At 37.8% G+C, this 19,277-nt stretch overlaps 1 protein-coding gene and 1 long non-coding RNA gene across 3 annotated transcripts in view; both read left to right on the top strand.

Moving 5' to 3' along the window:
- The window catches only part of LOC140158955 (uncharacterized), a 40,760-nt gene that overhangs the window by 3,837 nt on the left and 17,646 nt on the right, over nt 1-19,277 (top strand). For both annotated transcript variants that reach the window (XM_072182246.1, XM_072182248.1), the window contains exons 2-3: nt 12,781-13,193; nt 17,424-18,888. In XM_072182246.1, coding sequence (XP_072038347.1) covers nt 13,044-13,193; nt 17,424-18,888 — 1,615 coding nt within the window. In that variant the 5' untranslated portion in view covers nt 12,781-13,043. The remainder of the gene's footprint in view (nt 1-12,780; nt 13,194-17,423; nt 18,889-19,277) is intronic.
- On the top strand, nt 439-3,838 carry LOC140158251 (uncharacterized). Its single transcript, XR_011859742.1, has 3 exons — nt 439-683; nt 2,724-2,798; nt 3,306-3,838. It is a non-coding gene; the product is annotated as an uncharacterized lncRNA (long non-coding RNA).

Raw genomic sequence — 19,277 nt, 5'->3', positions numbered from 1 at the left:
TAAATCGGAGGTTTAGTCCAGGACTAAAGTTATTTGGTATTCACAAAAGTGGACTAGGCTTAGTCCGGGACTAAAATGATGCAAAAACGGCACCAAATTTAGTCCACTGAGAGGGCAGGTTTAACTTGTGGACTAAGCGGTGACCGGTGGCTGTGAAATAGCAGTTTGGGGCACTTTTGTAAGCATTTTGTTGAATAAAAATACTGTCAGGGGTAAACAAAGTGATCAGAACTTTCAAACTTACTGCAGCTTTGTAAATGTTATGAAAGGTAAGCCTTGGAACCTACTGAAAATAAGTTTATAGGTCGAGTTTAGTTCACCAAACCGGGAATCGGGCCATAAAACTACAAGAAAGGCTGAAATTTCCGGTGAGTATTGTGATTATTTGTTCATTTTTTTATTTAAAAAACGAATCAAAACATGAAAGGACATCATCTGTGACGAAACATCATTAACATGTAAATTAGTAACGCCCCGCCCATCAACAGTTCCCGGAAGTGCTTTATTAATGCCCGTAATTAATTGGAATTTTGACATGTAGCCATACCTACCGCCACATTACTCGGGTAAAAATGCCCAATTTTTCCATCTAAAAATGCATTTTGTATATTTTCCTTCGTGTAAGATTTAACGGAGACTGTGGTCTGCAAAGTAATGAAGCATAGACGTGAATTAGTAGCCAGGTATGCCGTAACCAGAGCTATTTTCAACCTTAAATTTTCATGCCACGAAGCTTACGCATACAGGTGCGTAGGTATATGTCCTGATGTATTTGCCATACATCATGAAATGCTAGCTTATGTATAAACAAGTAAAGGTAAACACTGGATCACGGCGATCAGAAGGACATCATAACATGGTTAGGTTAACTAAAGTTTTTTTTTTTTTAAACTTCCGTGGTCGTGCCTGTGCGTATCGCGTACACGAGCGTAAATGCAAAAGCAATAACAAATCACGCTGATTGGCTGATCAACGCACTTGACAACAAGCCGGCTGACCCATTGGTCGCGTAGGCGACCTACGCGATCACTATTCACCGGCGCATACCCGGACCACGGAAGTTTAAAAAAAACAAAAGTTAGCATGACTAGGGTATATCTACATGTCGCAGCGCGATGCGATGACATCGGTGACGCTGCGATACTTCTATGAAATCTGAGCAGCCAGGTTTTTACAAGCTTGCATGCTGGACGGTAAAAATTCTCATCGTGTGGTGGAAATTTTGTCGGGGATGAAAGTTGAACTTTCTTTGCATTGCGTTGCGATATCGTGGCCATGCTGCATGCATGCATGCTTGTGATTGGCTGCTAGAAATTCATAACCTCATTAGTATCAAGAAGCCTGTAATCCAATCAAAAGAAATTGATTGCCTGACCGCGCACATGTCATTAATAACTCACAATGACTCCGGACGCGCAACAATGACTTGCGCACGCGTGCGTGTATAAGCTACGCGTTATGGCAACGCACACACCTACGCGATGCCGTCACGCTTTTGTAAATGGTAGCTCTTGTTGTCGGCGCGAATGTTATATTCGCCTGGTTGATTTTTTTGTAGGGTAGGTTACTACAATGATTAAAACTGGTTATATTTAACAGTGTTTTTATGGCATAAAATAACATAAAATGCCATTTTAATTTGTTCAAAATATTAGATACGATGGTAATGAATGACAATAATAACTTTGCACCATCTATTTTGTGGTCATTGTGTGAAATTGTCGGGTTTTGTTTTGGGCCTCGGTATAAATACCTCAGCCCAAAACAAAACCTCCGATTTCACACAATGACCTCAAAATAGATGGTCAGTTAATATTGTCTAAATCGAGGTCTGCAGAATGACTATAAAAAGGAGATGCAGACCCAACATGCATGACATGAAAACATCGCAGCATCATGCGATGAAATTAAAATGAACATTTTATTTCATTGTGTGATGCCGCAATGGTTTAAAAGCATCTGCATAGCATCATGCTGCAATGTGTTGTGGAGTCTGAATCGGACTTTAGGGATGTCCTTCTGATCGCCGCGATCCAACGCTTATGCTGGTTTCATACTACCATGCCGCTTGCCGCTGAGCGGCGTGGCGCAAGCGCATTGCAGACAAAAGAACACAATCAAGGCTTGTCATTGGCTGATACGCCATGCCGCTTTAAAGCCCGATCCTGACTCCCACTGTACACTAAGACACACCCCACTCCAAATGCCCACCCCATTCCATGCATACCAGCATAGTCACCTTTTCAACATCACCTGTGAGCATACACACACACAACCCACCCACAGTAATATTGTGCTATTCCATTTAAAATCCACACTGCCCCTGTGGAAGATTTTCAAATGGAATGAACACATTAGGCAGCTCCATTTGAATTCCATTTGAGTCAGTATGAATCTTCCATAGAAGGAGAGTGAGTGTCAAATAGTGTTGGTTAATGTGCTAATTCCATTTGAAATTCATACTCCCCCTGTGGAAGATATTTCTAAATCTTCAACAGGTGGTGTGTGGACTTTGCCCAATGGCTTAGCCCAATATTTAAAATTGGGCTTGGTAACAATATTAATAATATTAATAATAATTATAATAACATGTCTGAATTCCAAGTTGAATTTCATGACAAACTGTTTGAAACTTGGTTTTCATCACAGGAAAAATGTTAATTTTGTGTTCAAAATGTTTTAAGATGATACCTATTTCTAAAATGTTGCTATTTTGTTTTCAGTTGTTTCAGATGTGCTGTGAGACATTGGTTGAACAGAAAGCAAGAAATTACAGCCTTAGCCTAAATCTATAAATGGTGAGTTTCTTTTAACATGTTTAATATCAATGTTACTTGTAAGAAGAACCATAAAATTCATAAAATTTTGATATTTTAATGAGATGTAAATTCTTTCAATTTCATAGTAAGTTTTGAGAAAACTGGAAATTTACATGAATTGAAACCTACAATCACATTGTAACATGTTTTAATTCCCTGAGACTTGTAACGACTCAACTCGGACTCGACTCATCATTTTGGGATTTGTCACTTGACTCAAGTTTTAAATCCCAAATGACTCCAACTTCAGGTTTATTCTCACAATCCCAAGTGATGACTCACTTTATAAAGGGATGTACATAGCCAGATTGACAGCATCATTTCCCCTCCCACTTTATCCTATCAAAATAGAGATTTGGTACCAGAAGAAAACTCATATATTTATCATAATGTCAGTGAAATTTTGGGCCTGAAATTTGACCTGTTTAGAAAGAGCCCCAATATTATGAGTTTTTAACTACTCTATTTCTTTCTTTCTTGTTACAGGTATCTTCAAGCATGATGAGTAGTAACATTTGACACCACCAGTTGGATGACTAAAGATGTTTGTGCAAGATCTCTTTTGTGAATGTTTTTAAAGGAAATCAATGTACAAATGATACATAAAATGTTAAAGAACCACTAAATTTGACATAGATTGCAAAGTTGCAGTGAACATTTTTCTGGACCATTCCAGTTAATCAGCATAATCATGCCTCTTCATTTCAAGTGTGTGAAAAATGTTTGTTATTTAATTATTAATACAATTTGAATTTAATGCAACATTCTATGGTGGCAGATTAAAGTTTGAAGTTGTTATTATTGATCTTGTTATTTATTAAGCCAAAGCAGATAACCGTAACCTCTTTTCTTGTTGACATTTGTTTATTATTCTTTAGCTGCCCAAAATGCAGCGTAGTTACTCAGTGAACATTTTGTCTGTTTTCGCCATGGTAGTACAGGGCGCTATTGGGTAATATTTGGGATGTAGTTTTGCTACATCATGATTAGTGGAACCAATGTTTTTTGCATCCTTATGCCTCAACTGATAAGACTAGAATTGGTTCTCCATTTTTATGCCCCTGTGCTTCCCATGAGGGGTCGAAGGGTCATGGGGCCAAAATTTCAAATTTGTTATATCATGTTGCAATCCATCTCTCAAATTGTTTGTTCCTCTCATTGCTTGAAATAAAAAAAGTCAACTGTCATTCTGAACTAATGGTTAGTTCAGGAGTTATAGAGTAAAATAGGTCAAAGGTCAAATATCACATGCACAGTCACCAAATTTTCAAAGTGCACCGATTTAATCACAACTTGTCTCAAAATACTCCTCTGGGCAGACGAAATAGTATAGGAAAACAATTTGTTTGAGAAATGTATAACCTCAGAATAGATGAAATCACATGATAAGTCAAAGGTTATGCATGCACATTCTATTTGACTTTGACTGCATAAACTCTGAACAGGGACATGACTATGAAAATTTGGTCTATCTTTTAGAATACCCTACCATTTTTTACATTCACAGTGTATGTGTATGGGTCGTTCATAAAAGACCCCCATTGAAAATCTACAGTGGTAGGGTATTCTTAAAGAAATCCTAAGGGGGGGGAGAAAAATAAAAAAAAAAATTTATTGCGAACATTTTTTGCCCCCCCCCTTTACAGACCTCGAAAATTTCAGGGCCCCCCTTTTTTGACATGAAAATTATGTGTCAACCTCATAGAAAAGCAAACTCAATTTTTCCAGGAAAATTTGTGGTCATTTTTTCAGCCCCCCCCTTAGGAGGGTCAAAAATTTCAGGGCCCCTTTTTGCATCAGGTTCCCCCCCTTACAAGTGTTTGTGAACGGTCCCTAAGGGAGTAATTTGACCTATCTGACCTTATAACTCCTGAACTAAGAAGAATATGACCATTGACTTTTTTTATTCCTGTGATGAGTGGAACAATTTGAGATACATAACAACATGATGGAGCTATTTTTAAGTTTTGGCCCCACAGTGACCTTATATTGATATATTAGGGAACAACCCAAAAGTTCTAACGAAAGTCCTTTCGTTAGAAGCCTAACCCCCCCTCCCCTCTAACGTAAGTTTTCAAATATCGAAAATTCCAACCCCGGATTCCAACCTGGATTCATAGGATACAGGGCCGTCGCTATGGTGGATGGGGATGTGGAGGAGTGCGACAGTGCAATGATATTGATCACGTATATGGAAGAAACCAATATTCTATTTTATTTTAAAATATTTTTCTTCATACCTTTTGGGCACGAAAAAAATATGACTTGCTGGATTTTCAAATAAAAAAGAATCAAGGTGCGGTACAGCTGTTTAAAAATGAACTTACAAATTGCAGGTTGCAGTACTGCACTCTATATCGATTTGAAATTATTTTGAAGCAACCACTGTAAAATGTCAATATTGTACTTCAAAAATACTACTTTTAAAATTATATTGTAAATTCTTAAAAAAAGATCAACTTTGACCGTTGTTTTAACTACTTTTTTACAAACGTAAACTGACGTTTTTACCCCCTCCCTCCCTAACGAAAGGACTTTCGTTTATAGGGCTTCGTCGAACTTTTGGGTTGTTCCCTTATTATCATCAGCAAAATCGATACTTAGAGACATTCCTGTAAAATTTAAGATATTGATGTTCCTGGTAAACATGTTAAAAAACAGAGAGAAAAAATGATAATAAAAAAATTAAGAGAAAAAAATGAAAACCATAATAACTTATGTGTGGGTGTGTGTTTATGGTCATTTGAATTTTGGTAAGTTGGGTAACATAATATTAATTTAATATATTTCACGTTTATGGGAGTACCTTTAGAATACCCTACCACATCGACGGCGCTGCGAAGCTGCACCTTTTTTTTGTACTTAGGATAGCTTTACTTATTAATGGGATAGAGGTTTATGAGTCAGGTTTTTAATAAAGTATGTCGGCGTTTGACTTAATGAAGTTTGCATTCATCAAGGTAATATAAGTGTTAGTACGATTAAATTATTGTGGTTACTTCTAGATAGTAATAATGTCATTTGAATTGAATTTAAGCATAATGAAATAACTATATTGCATTATATAATGGCTTAGAAGTATTAATTATGCGTAATAGATTTTAATGTACTCAAGTAATGATGACCGCATCAAAAGATGATGTTAATAAGCATGATATAATTATAATTAGTGTGACGTATAAGAGGCCGATTGTAATTGGTTATGAATGATTATATAATTATAATTATTATGATGGATTAGAGGGCGATGGTAGTTAATTAATAATTATGACATAATAATAATGAGTGTGAGGGAAAAGAGGGTTGTTGTAAGTAATTAACAATGATTGATGTTAATAGTGATTAAAGTTATATTGATAAGAGGAATGTTAATTGTTAATGAGTGGTTTGATTAAGAATGAGTAGCATTTATTTCATGGAGTAAATACGTTAAGTATCATATATTGAATAATGATGTGATGGTGAATGAAGGTATCGTTGTTGCTGTGCTACAGCGACGCCGCAAAGGTATCGCTGTTGCCGTGCTACACCGACGGCGCCAAGCTAGACCATTTATGAGGGGCCTACACCGACGGCGGTAAGGTAGACCTATTTCCGTAAGGCTACACCGACGGTGCAAAGGTGCATCTTAAGTAGGCCTAATTGTTAAAGTTGTCATATTAGCAAATGAGTATGGTGGAGGAAGGTATCGTTGTTGCCGTGCTACAGCGAGGGCGCAAAGCTAGACCTTTTACAGGACTACACCGACGGCGCGAAGGTATCGCTGTTGCCGTGCTACAGCGACGGCGCGAAGCTATACCTTTTCAATGGGCTACACCGACGGCGCGAAGGTGTCGTTGTTGCCGTGCTACAGCGACGGCGCAAAGCTAGACTTTTCGAGGGGCTAAATCGAGGGCGCGAAGGTATACCTATTTCCGTATGCTAACACCGACGGCACTGAGATATACCTTATTTGGTCATGTCACCAAATGAATGTAGGGGAGGTAGGTATCGCTGTTGCCGTGCTACAGCGACGGCGCCAAGCTATATCTTTTACTGGGCTACACCGACAGCGCCGAAGGTGTCGTTGTTGCCATGCTACAGCGACGGCGCCGAAGCTAGACATTTTGAGGGGCCAAACCGACGGCGCGAAAGTATACCTATTTCCGTATGGTAACACCGACGGCACTGAGGTATACCTTATTTGGTCATGTCACCAAATTAATGTAGGGGAGGAAGGTATCGCTGTTGCCGTGCTACAGCGACGCCGCTAACCTATACCTTGCCATTGGGTGAAGGTACGCTGTTGCTGTGCTACAGCGGCGCGCATGAATGATTTTTTAATATTATTTGATTATTTAAAGAATAAAAATAAATGACCAGCTTGGTTTTAGGATTAAGCAACACATGTTTATTTACGCCCCGCCCAGGCCTGACTTAAAAGCCGTTAAAAAACTAATCCCTATTATTATATGCACGTATTGAATCATATATTTGCATATTGATACAAGTGATCGTTGGATTGTAGATGATGATGCTTGGGCGATGTACATATGATGCACATGTGAAATGGGGAGTTGCTTGTTTGTTGACAAGAGGAAATATTAAGTTAAGTTGTCATTGGTAAGCGCATAATGCACATAACTTAGTTTGCACCTGGTTGTCACTGGTTGGGGCATTTTATGAACGACGTATACACTGGTTTATGTGATTTCATAATTTCCAGATATTATAAATAAAAACAGGACCGTGACCACTGAGAAGTTAATTAAAAAGAAACAGAACTTTTGCACCTGGTTATCACTGGTTGGGGCCTTTTATGAACGACGTATACATTGGTTTATGTGATTTCATACTTTGTAGTTGTTAGTTGTTATAAATAAAAACAGACCACTGTAAAGTTAATTAAGAAGAAAATGGTCATACAGTCCCGACTAGTTAAAAAAAAAAATAAGCATCATAAGACATTTTTTTACAAGTTCAACAAAACATTGTGAATGAAACAGAACTGTTATCTTCCATCTTTATTCAGATTTGTATTGAGCGTAAGAACGCGGTCAATGTAAAGTAAAGCTTGTGAGTGGTAGGGCGTTTTATGAACGACGTATAATCATGATAATTTTTATCATTTAGGCCTATACTTAGCAAGGTCGTTTAAAAAGAAGAAATTTGGTACAAAAATCATGGAAATCGATAGTAGGGTTGTTGAGAAATTGTCATTCACGGCGATGTCGCTGTAGCCTGCAACAACGATAACCTTCCTCATAGGCATCGCATTAATGGGTGAATATTTATAAAGTTTTGTTTGTCAATTCATTCATTAATTATCAAACGGCGATGTTGCTGTAGCCTGCAACAACGATAACCTTCCTCATAGGCATCGCATTAATGGGTGAATATTTATAAAGTTTTGTTTGTCAATTCATTCATTAATTATCAAAGCGGCGATGTTGCTGTAGCCTGCAACAACGATAACCTTCCTCATAGGCATCGCATTAATGGGTGAATATTTATAAAGTTTTGTTTGTCAATTCATTCATTAATTATCAAACGGCGATGTTGCTGTAGCCTGCAACAACGATAACCTTCCTCATAGGCATCGCATTAATGGGTGAATATTTATAAAGTTTTGTTTGTCAATTCATTCATTAATTATCAAACGGCGATGTTGCTGTAGCCTGCAACAACGATAACCTTCCTCATAGGCATCGCATTAATGGGTGAATATTTATAAAGTTTTGTTTGTCAATTCATTCATTAATTATCAAGCGGCGATGTTGCTGTAGCCTGCAACAACGATAACCTTCCTCATAGGCATCGCATTAATGGGTGAATATTTATAAAGTTTTGTTTGTCAATTCATTCATTAATTATCAAACGGCGATGTTGCTGTAGCCTGCAACAACGATAACCTTCCTCATAGGCATCGCATTAATGGGTGAATATTTATAAAGTTTTGTTTGTCAATTCATTCATTAATTATCAAGCGGCGATGTTGCTGTAGCCTGCAACAACGATAACCTTCCTCATAGGCATCGCATTAATGGGTGAATATTTATAAAGTTTTGTTTGTCAATTCATTCATTAATTATCAAACGGCGATGTTGCTGTAGCCTGCAACAACGATAACCTTCCTCATAGGCATCGCATTAATGGGTGAATATTTATAAAGTTTGTTTGTTTGTTTGTTAATTAATTCATTAATTATCAAACAGCGATGTCGCTGTAGCCCTGCAACAACGGTAACCTTCCTCGTGTGCATCATAATTTACATATTATACGGTAATTAATGACTGAGTATTGTTAAAAGTTAATGTTTTTATTTAATGTTCTTAAGTTAATTAATAATTCCTTTAAATAAGATAATTAATGAATAGAAACCGATCATTATGCAGATTTATGATTCCTGGCTGATTATGGGAAGCAAAGCAATAATTATGAATATTAATTAAATTTAAAATTTACTAATGTTCCTCTTCTTCATTATATAGTGGCATTATTAATTAAATTACTACAATGTTGTTTTGAATCTCTCTCGTCGTTTATTTAATTTGCTAAATTAAGTGATTTATATATTGCACTGAGTTAATCCATACATCATTCAATGTAATCCTATCATCGAGTTTCGCGCTGGTCGGTGTAGCAGGGCTAAAACTAGGGTAGCTTCGGCGACGGTCAAATGTGGTAGGGTATAGTAAAGTTTAGCCCGTTTATGAATATTACCGAGGGGACTAACCAGAAGTCGTTATTTGACGTATGACAAAATTGACAGAAGTGTTCTGTCCCTATATTTCAAAACAATTTTTTTTTGCTGAAATTCTATTTATCAGAAAGTTTTTGAACTCATCATTGCAAAACAAAACATCTATTTTGGACATACGCAGTTCTGGTTCTAAGCCGTTGTTTATCATGTTTATATGCAATGTTATACATTGGTATGCAGTGTTTTGTGATATGAACGGAGGAAATTCACTCAAAGTGTGTGCTGAAAGTTGAGGGAATATAATCGATATCATGTATGTTTCCGCCAAAGCTGCTTTTGTTGTGAAACATCACACTGTTTTGTAAATATAAGGAAGGTAGAAATAAAACATACATTGTAATACCTTAGGATCTGTAGTCCAAACATGGAACACAATTAGAAGAAAACATTGAACTGTTTTGTAAATAAAAACGTGAAGAGATACATGTACAAACCAAAACAATTAGATATGAAAAGTTCAATGATACCAAGTGAAATGTGGGGTTACAAAACATCAGGGTGAGATTTCAGATGGAAATTCTTTGTTTGCATGCCTCCTGTGCAGATTGTAAGATGACATGTATGAAGATATCATGCTAGGGATTTGGGTTATGAAGGAAGGTTTCTTTAAGACAAAGCATCTTCATCAAATATATTTTGAAGTGAGGAGACACAAACCAAAACAATTAGGCCTAGATGTTGAAATTATAGAAAGCGACATTTGGGTTATTTACAAAACATAAGGGTGCGATTTTAAGTCGAGATCCTTTGTTTTAATGAAGCCTGTGCAGATTACAACAAAGATGACATGTATCATGCAATAATTCTAAGCTTTTTACAGCGTTTTATTGAAAAGGTGCCGCATGAATGTGTAGCAAAAATCCCTTATGTCCGAAAGTGCCAAAAGTATTGCTTGCACACCCCCTTCAGCTGTCGTGACATAACAATCATTCCCCGCACCCTCCCCATGTTACCCTCCCCAGAGCTAAAATATAGACATTCATGCGTATATGTCTATTGTAAAATTTATGAGCAGATGGAGGAGCCGCCAGTCTTCACTGACAATGTGTACGCATGATGGTTCCAATTAGGGTACTTTTCAAGAAATGTCCATGGAATTTTCGAGGACAAAATTGTTTTGCGATTGTCCAAATTAGGGGTGTTTTGGAGCAAAATTGTCTTTGAAATGGAAAATAGGGTGTATTTCTAGGACTTTTGTCCGCGTTTTACCGCTACAGTTTTCGTTATTGTCCTCATTTCCCCGTGAAATAGGGGGGAAATTCAAAAGCGTCCTTGAAATGGTAAAAATAGGGGTATTTATATCGGGAAAATGTCCTTGATTCCTTGTGATACGGGGGTGAAATAAAAATGCGTCCTCAAAATGATAAAAATAGGGGAGGTATTTGGGGCAAATTGTCCTTGATTTCGCATAAAATAGGGGTAAAATTGCTGCAAATGTCCTCGATTCCCCGTGAAATAGGGTCATTTTCAAATCCTGGAACGGTCATACGTCCTACCTTTAAATACAAACTGAACCCACGGGGGGAGGGAGATGGCATCAGGGCCAAGAGCAGCTTGACCTCTAGGCCTAATGCAATAATCTTCAAAATTTCAAAAATTTTGGGAATTTTAAACCACAGCAAAGTAGGCCCGTTCGTAGGCCTATTCCTCTAAACCACAAAAAAAACCTTCTCTTCCTGCAGTAGACTTTACATTACTGGCAATTTAAACCAGGAGCGGATCCAGTTCCCACGGTCCCTGTACTCCTGTATCCGTCGTAATTAGCTCAAATATCGGACATTTTGTAAAATATGGGATGATTTATGGAACGCACAAGAAAGTGTCATTTTTCAAAACATTCGCTAATTGGAGAAAAAAAAAAAGAGCTGTTCGTCTATGAATCAAGTAAAAAAAGGTGCATATCCAATTATTCATCATGCACGCAATGCTCGAAATTCTTATTTTGGGAAACAGAAATCAGTGCACATAGTAAATCGGTATTGGGACTAGTCGTAGGCCCTACTTGTTTCTGTCCAAAACAACATGTGAGGGTTTCGAGAAATCGATTGAAATTAGAAATTGGTCTATTCCTCTGAAATTTTCGAAAAATGATATTCAAAAAGGGGTTGTTTTCAAAGTTTGCCAACAATCATGAGCACCCACGGATACACGGAGTATGGACCATTTCTTAGGCAATTTTGATAAAAATGTTGAAAAATTTTACAACTCCGATCGATCATACCTCCTCGAGCTCATATCAGAATTTCCATATTTACCGTGAAAATTGGGGTGAACGAAGCACGAGTAGGAAAAATGGTCAAACCTGAACAACCGCTCCTCCTGGCAATAACTCCCCTGTTACTGTCCCTCCGTCCCTCACTTTTATAATAAGCTAAGCCTACTAAATAAGCAAAGCCATACTGGACTAGTCGAAACACTGGCGTTAATAAACGTAGGGCCTATACTTTCTTTAGCAGTCATTCTTTCAAATTCCCGTTGGTCTACTTTAAATTAAACATAAATTATAATCAAGAAAGAAAACACATAAATAAACATAAATATGTGGGCCTATTAATGTATAAATGACAAATAAGTTTGTGTATAGGGTGTTTCAAGATTGATCTCTTGTCACATTTTCATCGGACTACCATAGAAAACCCGCGCTCGATGATGTGCGGCCTCTGATGACGCTGTTGCGCATGTGCAGTTCAATTAGTCCATGGATTGACCGTTAGATCTCGCGTTAGTCAGAAGCTTAACTCGCAATCTGAAAAGATAGTCCGCGGATTAACTTTCAGATCGCGAGTTAGGCCTGACTAGTTAATCCAGCTTTTGTGAATACCAATTAGTCCTGGTCCGTGGACCATCCTTAGACCAGGACTAACTAGTCCAGGACTAGGGATAATCCAGGACTAAAGTTAGTCTCCTTTTGTGAATACCGGCCATAGAGACTATCAGTCAATAGTTAAGTGGAATGATTTGTCTTGATGGGTTTTAAAAGTAAAGATGTGAAAGTATAAGAACCATTTTAAGGTGCTGGGTGAACTTAGGGTCACATTTGGTGTTCAGATGACTTACTGACTATTTTGCAAGAATGAATAATTTGATTTGAACAAATTGTTTGCTGTGCAGATCAATTGTGGTGACTTTGAAAATTTGTACCCGTCTTTTTACTAGAATCGGGATACTCGCCAAAAGCTATAAATATAAAACCTTATGTTTTCCATTTATTTATTTCAGGTATGGTACATGTATGTATCATGGTCAAGATTTGAGATGCAAAATTGATGTAGCTAAAAACGTGCTGTCTCTCTGTCTACTCGGAGAAGGTGCAATCATCTCTGGTCTGCCGTAAAGATCTTCACCCATCCACATACTATTTTAATTCATCGTATTCATCGTAAAAGTTACAACCCAAAAAAGTTGATCAACATTGCCAGATTATCTACATCAACTAAAAAACCAAGTTCATTTGATTTAAACCTGGTTAAACTTGATTAACCATGGATGAGGAACACCTGCAACAGGGCTATTCAGCACGACTTTTGAGACGGCCGCATGGAGTGCCAACTCAAAATAAACGCCTGCAGAACATTGAACATGGTTTGGCTGTGAGGGATAAAATTAGGATTATTAACTACATACAAACCAAGGTGAGTACATGGAGATGAACATACAGTAAGCCAAATAATTAAGGTACCAGTTATGTTCAACCTTGCATACATATCCTAAAGCAATGATGAATATGTTAAAATTAAACCAGCAGTCAATACCTGTACCCTTTAGCTCTGATTTAAGACCCCACTTGAAGAAATTGGTTGAGAATTATTAAAAGAAATGGAGCTCTAAAACCTAAAGAAGTAACAAAATCAAAAGTTGCACTTTTATCTTCTCATAAATGGAAAGCACGTCGCTAGTTTATGTGTGCTAATCAATGGAAGCATGGCGCTAGTTCTCTTGTTCGACAATGCTTTATGTACAAATCAATAGGGCATTTAATCATGTAATGGAGCGAAACTGCAACTTTTGAATTTGCATCTTCCTTAGGATTTGGATCATTGTGCTTTATTTCTTGATCAATTTTAACGAATTGGGTCTTAAATCCGAGCTGAAAGATACAGCTATTTGTTTTTGGCTTTAATTATGACATATCCTCCTTTGTTTAGGATATACGGGGGTAACAATGACTGGTACCTTAATTGTTTTGCAGACTGTATACAGGGGTATGGCGATGTGCTGCAAAATAAAAACGGGTTACATTTTTGGCTTTTTGATATATCAGTGACTCCTTTTTATGCCTCCACCGGAGGTATTATGTTTCCTGGTTGTCCGTCTGTCTGTCTCTCTGTCTGTCTGTCTCTCTGTCCGTCCGAGCTTGCAAGTGCAATTTCTCAGAACTGGTAAGACATACAGTGATGCAAGTTGGTGGAGGGATGGTCATTGGGGGTCTTTATAGAAGGTTTTCGTCGCAAAATATGGTAATTAAGTACCTAATTTGCATAATTTATGCGTAATATGCGTAATAAGCAAAATACCTTGTGAACAGATTATCTGGAGATCCGTATGGGGTACAGTGACGTCACTTGGTGGGAAGTAGCGTGGCCAGATGTTCTCATCCTGATTAGATTTTCAGCGCAAAATATGCTAATTAAGTACCTAATTTGCATAATTTATGCGTAACAAGCAAAATACCATTTTCTCGGAGACTAGGGGTCGCATACGTTCCTCAAACTTGGTGGGTGGGTGCATCTTGACCCTAGACAGAACAAGTTTGTATTGGTCAGTGGGTCAAGGTCACCAGAGGTCATCCAGGGGTCATCTCGATGGCTTCAACACATCAGTAAGGTTTGCATTCTCCATAGAGTTGTACATAAGTCATTATACATGCGAAATCAAAATGTGTACAACTCTATGGAGAATGCAAACCTTACTGATGTGTTGAAGCCATCGAGACCCAAAGCCAATATCTCTCAGAAATGTTGTCCAAGGACATATCTTTAACATACCTGAAGTTGATGGTGGGGCAAAATGTCTGACATTGGTTTTCAGGGGGGTCAAAATGTACAAAAAATGTACAATTGGGGTTTTGCATGGGTAATATCTCAGCTAAAAGTATTCTAATAGGCTCAATATTGGATAAGAGTAATGTCCTACCAAAGGGCTCTGACTGGCAAAAATATGGACAATAAAATTATTTTTACTTTTGGAGTTTTGACCCCCCAAAGTTGGTCCTGGATGGACGAAGTTGCATTTTGAGGGCCCTATATCTTTTAAAGTAAAGGAGTTACAAGTTTTCTGATGCCAGATTTGAATTCTACACAAATAAGTACCCCAGGATACATACTTTTCAAAGTTGTAAATGGTTCCCTTTATACATTCATGGACCTCCAAACATCGTCTTTCGCGTTGCGACACATTTTTTACGCTGACCCCTCTAAATTTCAAATTGATGCCACGGGAAAACGAAATAGAGTATGAAGCTCAAATTTTCGGGATTTTACTTTCTCATCAATATCTACCACCACACAGAAAAAGAAAAAAATTGAAGAGGTGCTGCGGTGCACATCCCTGGAGTTGACATGGAATGGGTCAATTGTTGTTTTAACACAAAATGAAGTTGATACATGCCTTTGAAAAGATACTTTTATGTCTTACTTGAATAAAAGAAGTTTATGCCACTTTTTTTTTACTATGTATGTATTGTATATCTATGTATGTCTGAGAGTGCACAGCTGCCATTTTTTGCTAACACATTTTTTTAAATATAGCGTGTTTCTATTGAGTCCCCTGCATTTTACCGGTAAAACTGTTCGCCGTCAAATAGCGGCGAAAGGCGGATAACGGTCAGTTTCCATTGCACATTGTTTACCGGTAAACACTCGATGAACAGCGTCAATTGACACACCTTAAAAGTGTGCCGGCGAAAGGTCATGCACTGGGGTCAATCCCCGGGTCAATCACAAAGCATTGTGGATTTTAATATTGTAGTATTTTCTTAATTGTTTAGCTAAAAATGAGGTAGCAAACACGAGAAAAGAAGACTGAAGAATAATGTTTTTATTAGCGTTTTCATTCATTTTTTGTACATCAAATTACGCCATTGGGAAATCCCCCTCAGTGATATCGATGTGAGTACTCAGTATTGTTGCGCGCAAAAAAAATAGGTCTTAGAATTTAATCTTTCACAGTTTAATTTCAGTTAATATTCTTTTTAGCGAATAGTATTTTAACATCAACAACATAATATTAAATTCATGAAATCTTTCTAATTTTCTGAAGCACACACACACCGCTGGATCCGAGTTGATTTCTATTTATTTAGCATGCACAGCTGGATTCATCCGCTGATGTTGTTGTTGTTGTTTTATTTCATGGCTTTTACTAGGGTCATAAATCATAACTCAATTAGTCATGTTAAATATTTAGCATAATATGTATAATGCAAGGATAATGCATTATGAATATTTCTTCCATTTACTTTATTTATAGCAAATGAGTCAAATATTTGTATGTGATTAGGCCTAAGAATTTTGGCGAACGGAATGGTATAATCATGGTATAATACATAAACAAGCTAGCTCATTGATGATGCCGAGGTCAATTTCGCGACTCAACTTCTGTTTTCTTCCCTGTATGCGCATTCAATCGGAACGGAGTGAGTTTCTATTGACGTTTACCGGTAAGCATCCCCGCTATTTTCCTTCCTCAAGAAGGAAAATGTTACCGGTAAAAACTCGCCTCTGTTTACCGGTAAATAGCGGGGAAGGTCAGTTTCTATTGAGCAGAATTAATCTCTTTACCGTCTTTTTACCGGTAAATGGTCCCAATAGAAACACGCCTAATGTGAAATAAAGTCCATCAAAAATGCAGTTTGGGTTTACAAATCTGGATTTTCTTTGCTTGTATTATAAAAAAAACAATAAGTACATAAATCATACCGGTCATGAAATGACACAGTGTCGATATTCAGAGGGAATAACATTCCAAAGATGTGGAAGGGAAACAAACATACAGAAAGATGAAGATTTGGCAGTTTGGTGCAAGAAGCAGGCCCAAACTCATTGATTATTTTAAATCCAAAGACTAATCGTTGACACTTGTAAACATCATCAAGCTTGATTAATTTAAGGTCTACAAGCCTCTCAGAATAAGAAGGAAGATCTTCAATATCTTTGTAGAACTTTGTGTGATTCTCCTCTGGATTTTTTCCAACGTATCAATCAACTTGGAAATGGAGACCAGACACAAACTTAATAATAAGTAATATGAGGCAAAATGAGAGATTGGTAAAGATTAAGGGCTCTGGTATGAGTGTTTGAACAGTATTTTTTGTGGGACATGAGCAGATCAGACATATCGAATTGCATTTTAGAATGTCTTTCTGATATCAAATAATTTTGATTTTTTTTTTATTCGCGATATAAAACAAATTTTATGACAGATTTTTGATACAACAGTCCTCGAATTAAACTTAAATATGTACTTTTAAAGTGTATGTTGCTGGGATGAAAAGCCGACCATCAATTGAAATTTTTGACCTTTTCATATTGAAGATATATATATTTTTTCCCCAAAAGACCTAATTTATATTGTTGTTTTGGGGACAAAATAAAGTTTACTTTGATTAAAAATATCAATTTTGAATAATTTGCCATAAAAAATGTGTATTATATTGTGAATTTCAAAAAAATTAAAATTATTTGATATCAGGGACATTCTTCGTATTCGGAATGCAATTTGATATTTCTGATGTGCTCTCATGTCCCACAAAAAATACTAAGGTTCAAACACTCATACCCCACCCCTAATGTAAAGCAACAAATGTGCGGTTTCTCTATGGCAGTTACACAATAATGATAAAATTTTCTTCTTGATTATTTCAGCCTACTCGCAAAGCCTCAGTATCCCCTGTCGCTCCGCATTTCAAATGCCTTGCAGAAGAATTACTGTCAGCTGGGGCTGCTCTGAATGCCATGTCGACATCACCTCGGGAAGATAATCAAAATTCACCTCCAGAGATTGTTGGAAGATTAAGACATCGGAGCGAGGACAGTGATGGTGGGCAAGTTGGATTCAGCGCTAGAAAATTAGGACAGATGAACTTGGAAAGGTCAACTCCATCACCTGATCAAAGCTCTCCATCACCATTCTCATCTGGGAGGATAAGACATCAGAGTGGGGACAGTGATGGACATGGTGGATTCAGTGCTAGAAAATTGGGACAGATGAACTTGGGAAGGTCAACTCCATCACCTGATCAAAGCTCTCCATCACCATTCTCATCTGGGAGGATAAGACATCAGAGTGGGGACAGTGATGGACTAGGTGGATTCAGCGCTAGAAAATTGGGACAGATTAAGTTGGGAAAGTCAACTCCACCACCTGATCAAAGCTCTCCATCACCAAACTCGTCAGGGAGGATAAGACATCAGAGTGAGGACAGTGATGGACTAGGTGGATTCAGCGCTAGAAAATTAGGACAGATGAACTTGGGAAGGTCAACTCCACCACCCGATCAAAGATCTGAATCGCCAATCTCGTCTGAGAGGATAAGACATCAAAGTGAGGACAGTGATGGACAAGGTGGATTCAGCGCTAGAAAATTGGGACAGATGAACTTGGGAAGGTCAACTCCAAAACCTGATCAAAGATCTGAATCGCCAATCTCGTCAGGGAGGATAAGACATCAAAGTGAGGACAGTGATGGACAAGTTGGATTCAGTGCTAGAAAATTGGGACAGATGAACTTGGGAAGGTCAACTCCAAAACCTGATCAAAGATCTGAATCGCCAATCTCGTCAGGGAGGATAAGACATCATAGCGAGGACAGTGCTGGACAAGTTGGATTCAGTGCTAGAAAATTGGGACAGATGAACTTGGGAAGGTCAACTCCATCACCTGATCAAAGATCTCCATCTCCAATCTTGTCTGGAAGGATAAGACATCAGAATGAGGACAGTGATGGACAAGGTGGATTCAGCGCTAGAAAATTGGGACAGATGAAGTTGGAAAGGTCAACTCCACCATCTGATCAAAGATCTGAATCACCAATCTCGTCTGGGAGGACAAGACATCAGAGTGGGGACAGTGATGGACAAGGTGGATTCAGCGCTAGAAAATTGGGACAGATGAACTTGGGAAGGTCAACTCCATCATCTGATCAAAGATCTGAATCACCAATCTCGTCTGGCAGGATAAGACATCAGAGTGAAGATGGAGCTATTGGATTTAGTGCTAGAAAGTTGTACACATCATCAACATCCAACAAAATCCAAAGCTCACAGATGGATGTATCAGGAGTCAGAAGTGATGGTGGCACTGATATGGAACAAAAAAGCCAAGTACAAGGTGAGAGCAGGGTTAAATCACCGGAAAGTAGCCCTTTTTTTTCTCTTAACCATTGGTTTCTACAATGTATGAGACAGGAAATGGTCATAGGTAGTGGTGAAAATCTTCAAAAATAGCCCAATTAAAAGTTGACCAATGCAACTACATGTCTCAGTCCATTTGGCTAAATTGGCTTCCAGGAGAGTGACGTAAGTACTTTGCTGGAGTTTCTTGGCGCGTGTACAGACGTACCACCTTTGATTGTGCATGTAAATGTGGCCATTTCTTTGAGTAAACATGCTCGATTTAAAGCAATAATGAGCGTTTTCCATAAAGAATTAATTCTTATTTTGTTTCAACAAAATGTTAGTTTTGACAATCACATATGTCTCCTATAAATAAAGAAAATT

The sequence above is a fragment of the Amphiura filiformis genome, chromosome 8 (genome assembly GCF_039555335.1).
Source record: "Amphiura filiformis chromosome 8, Afil_fr2py, whole genome shotgun sequence".
Lineage (NCBI taxonomy): Eukaryota > Metazoa > Echinodermata > Ophiuroidea > Amphilepidida > Amphiuridae > Amphiura > Amphiura filiformis.
The sequence above is the reverse complement of the archived record's forward strand: the minus strand, read 5'-3'. Positions and strand labels throughout refer to the sequence as shown.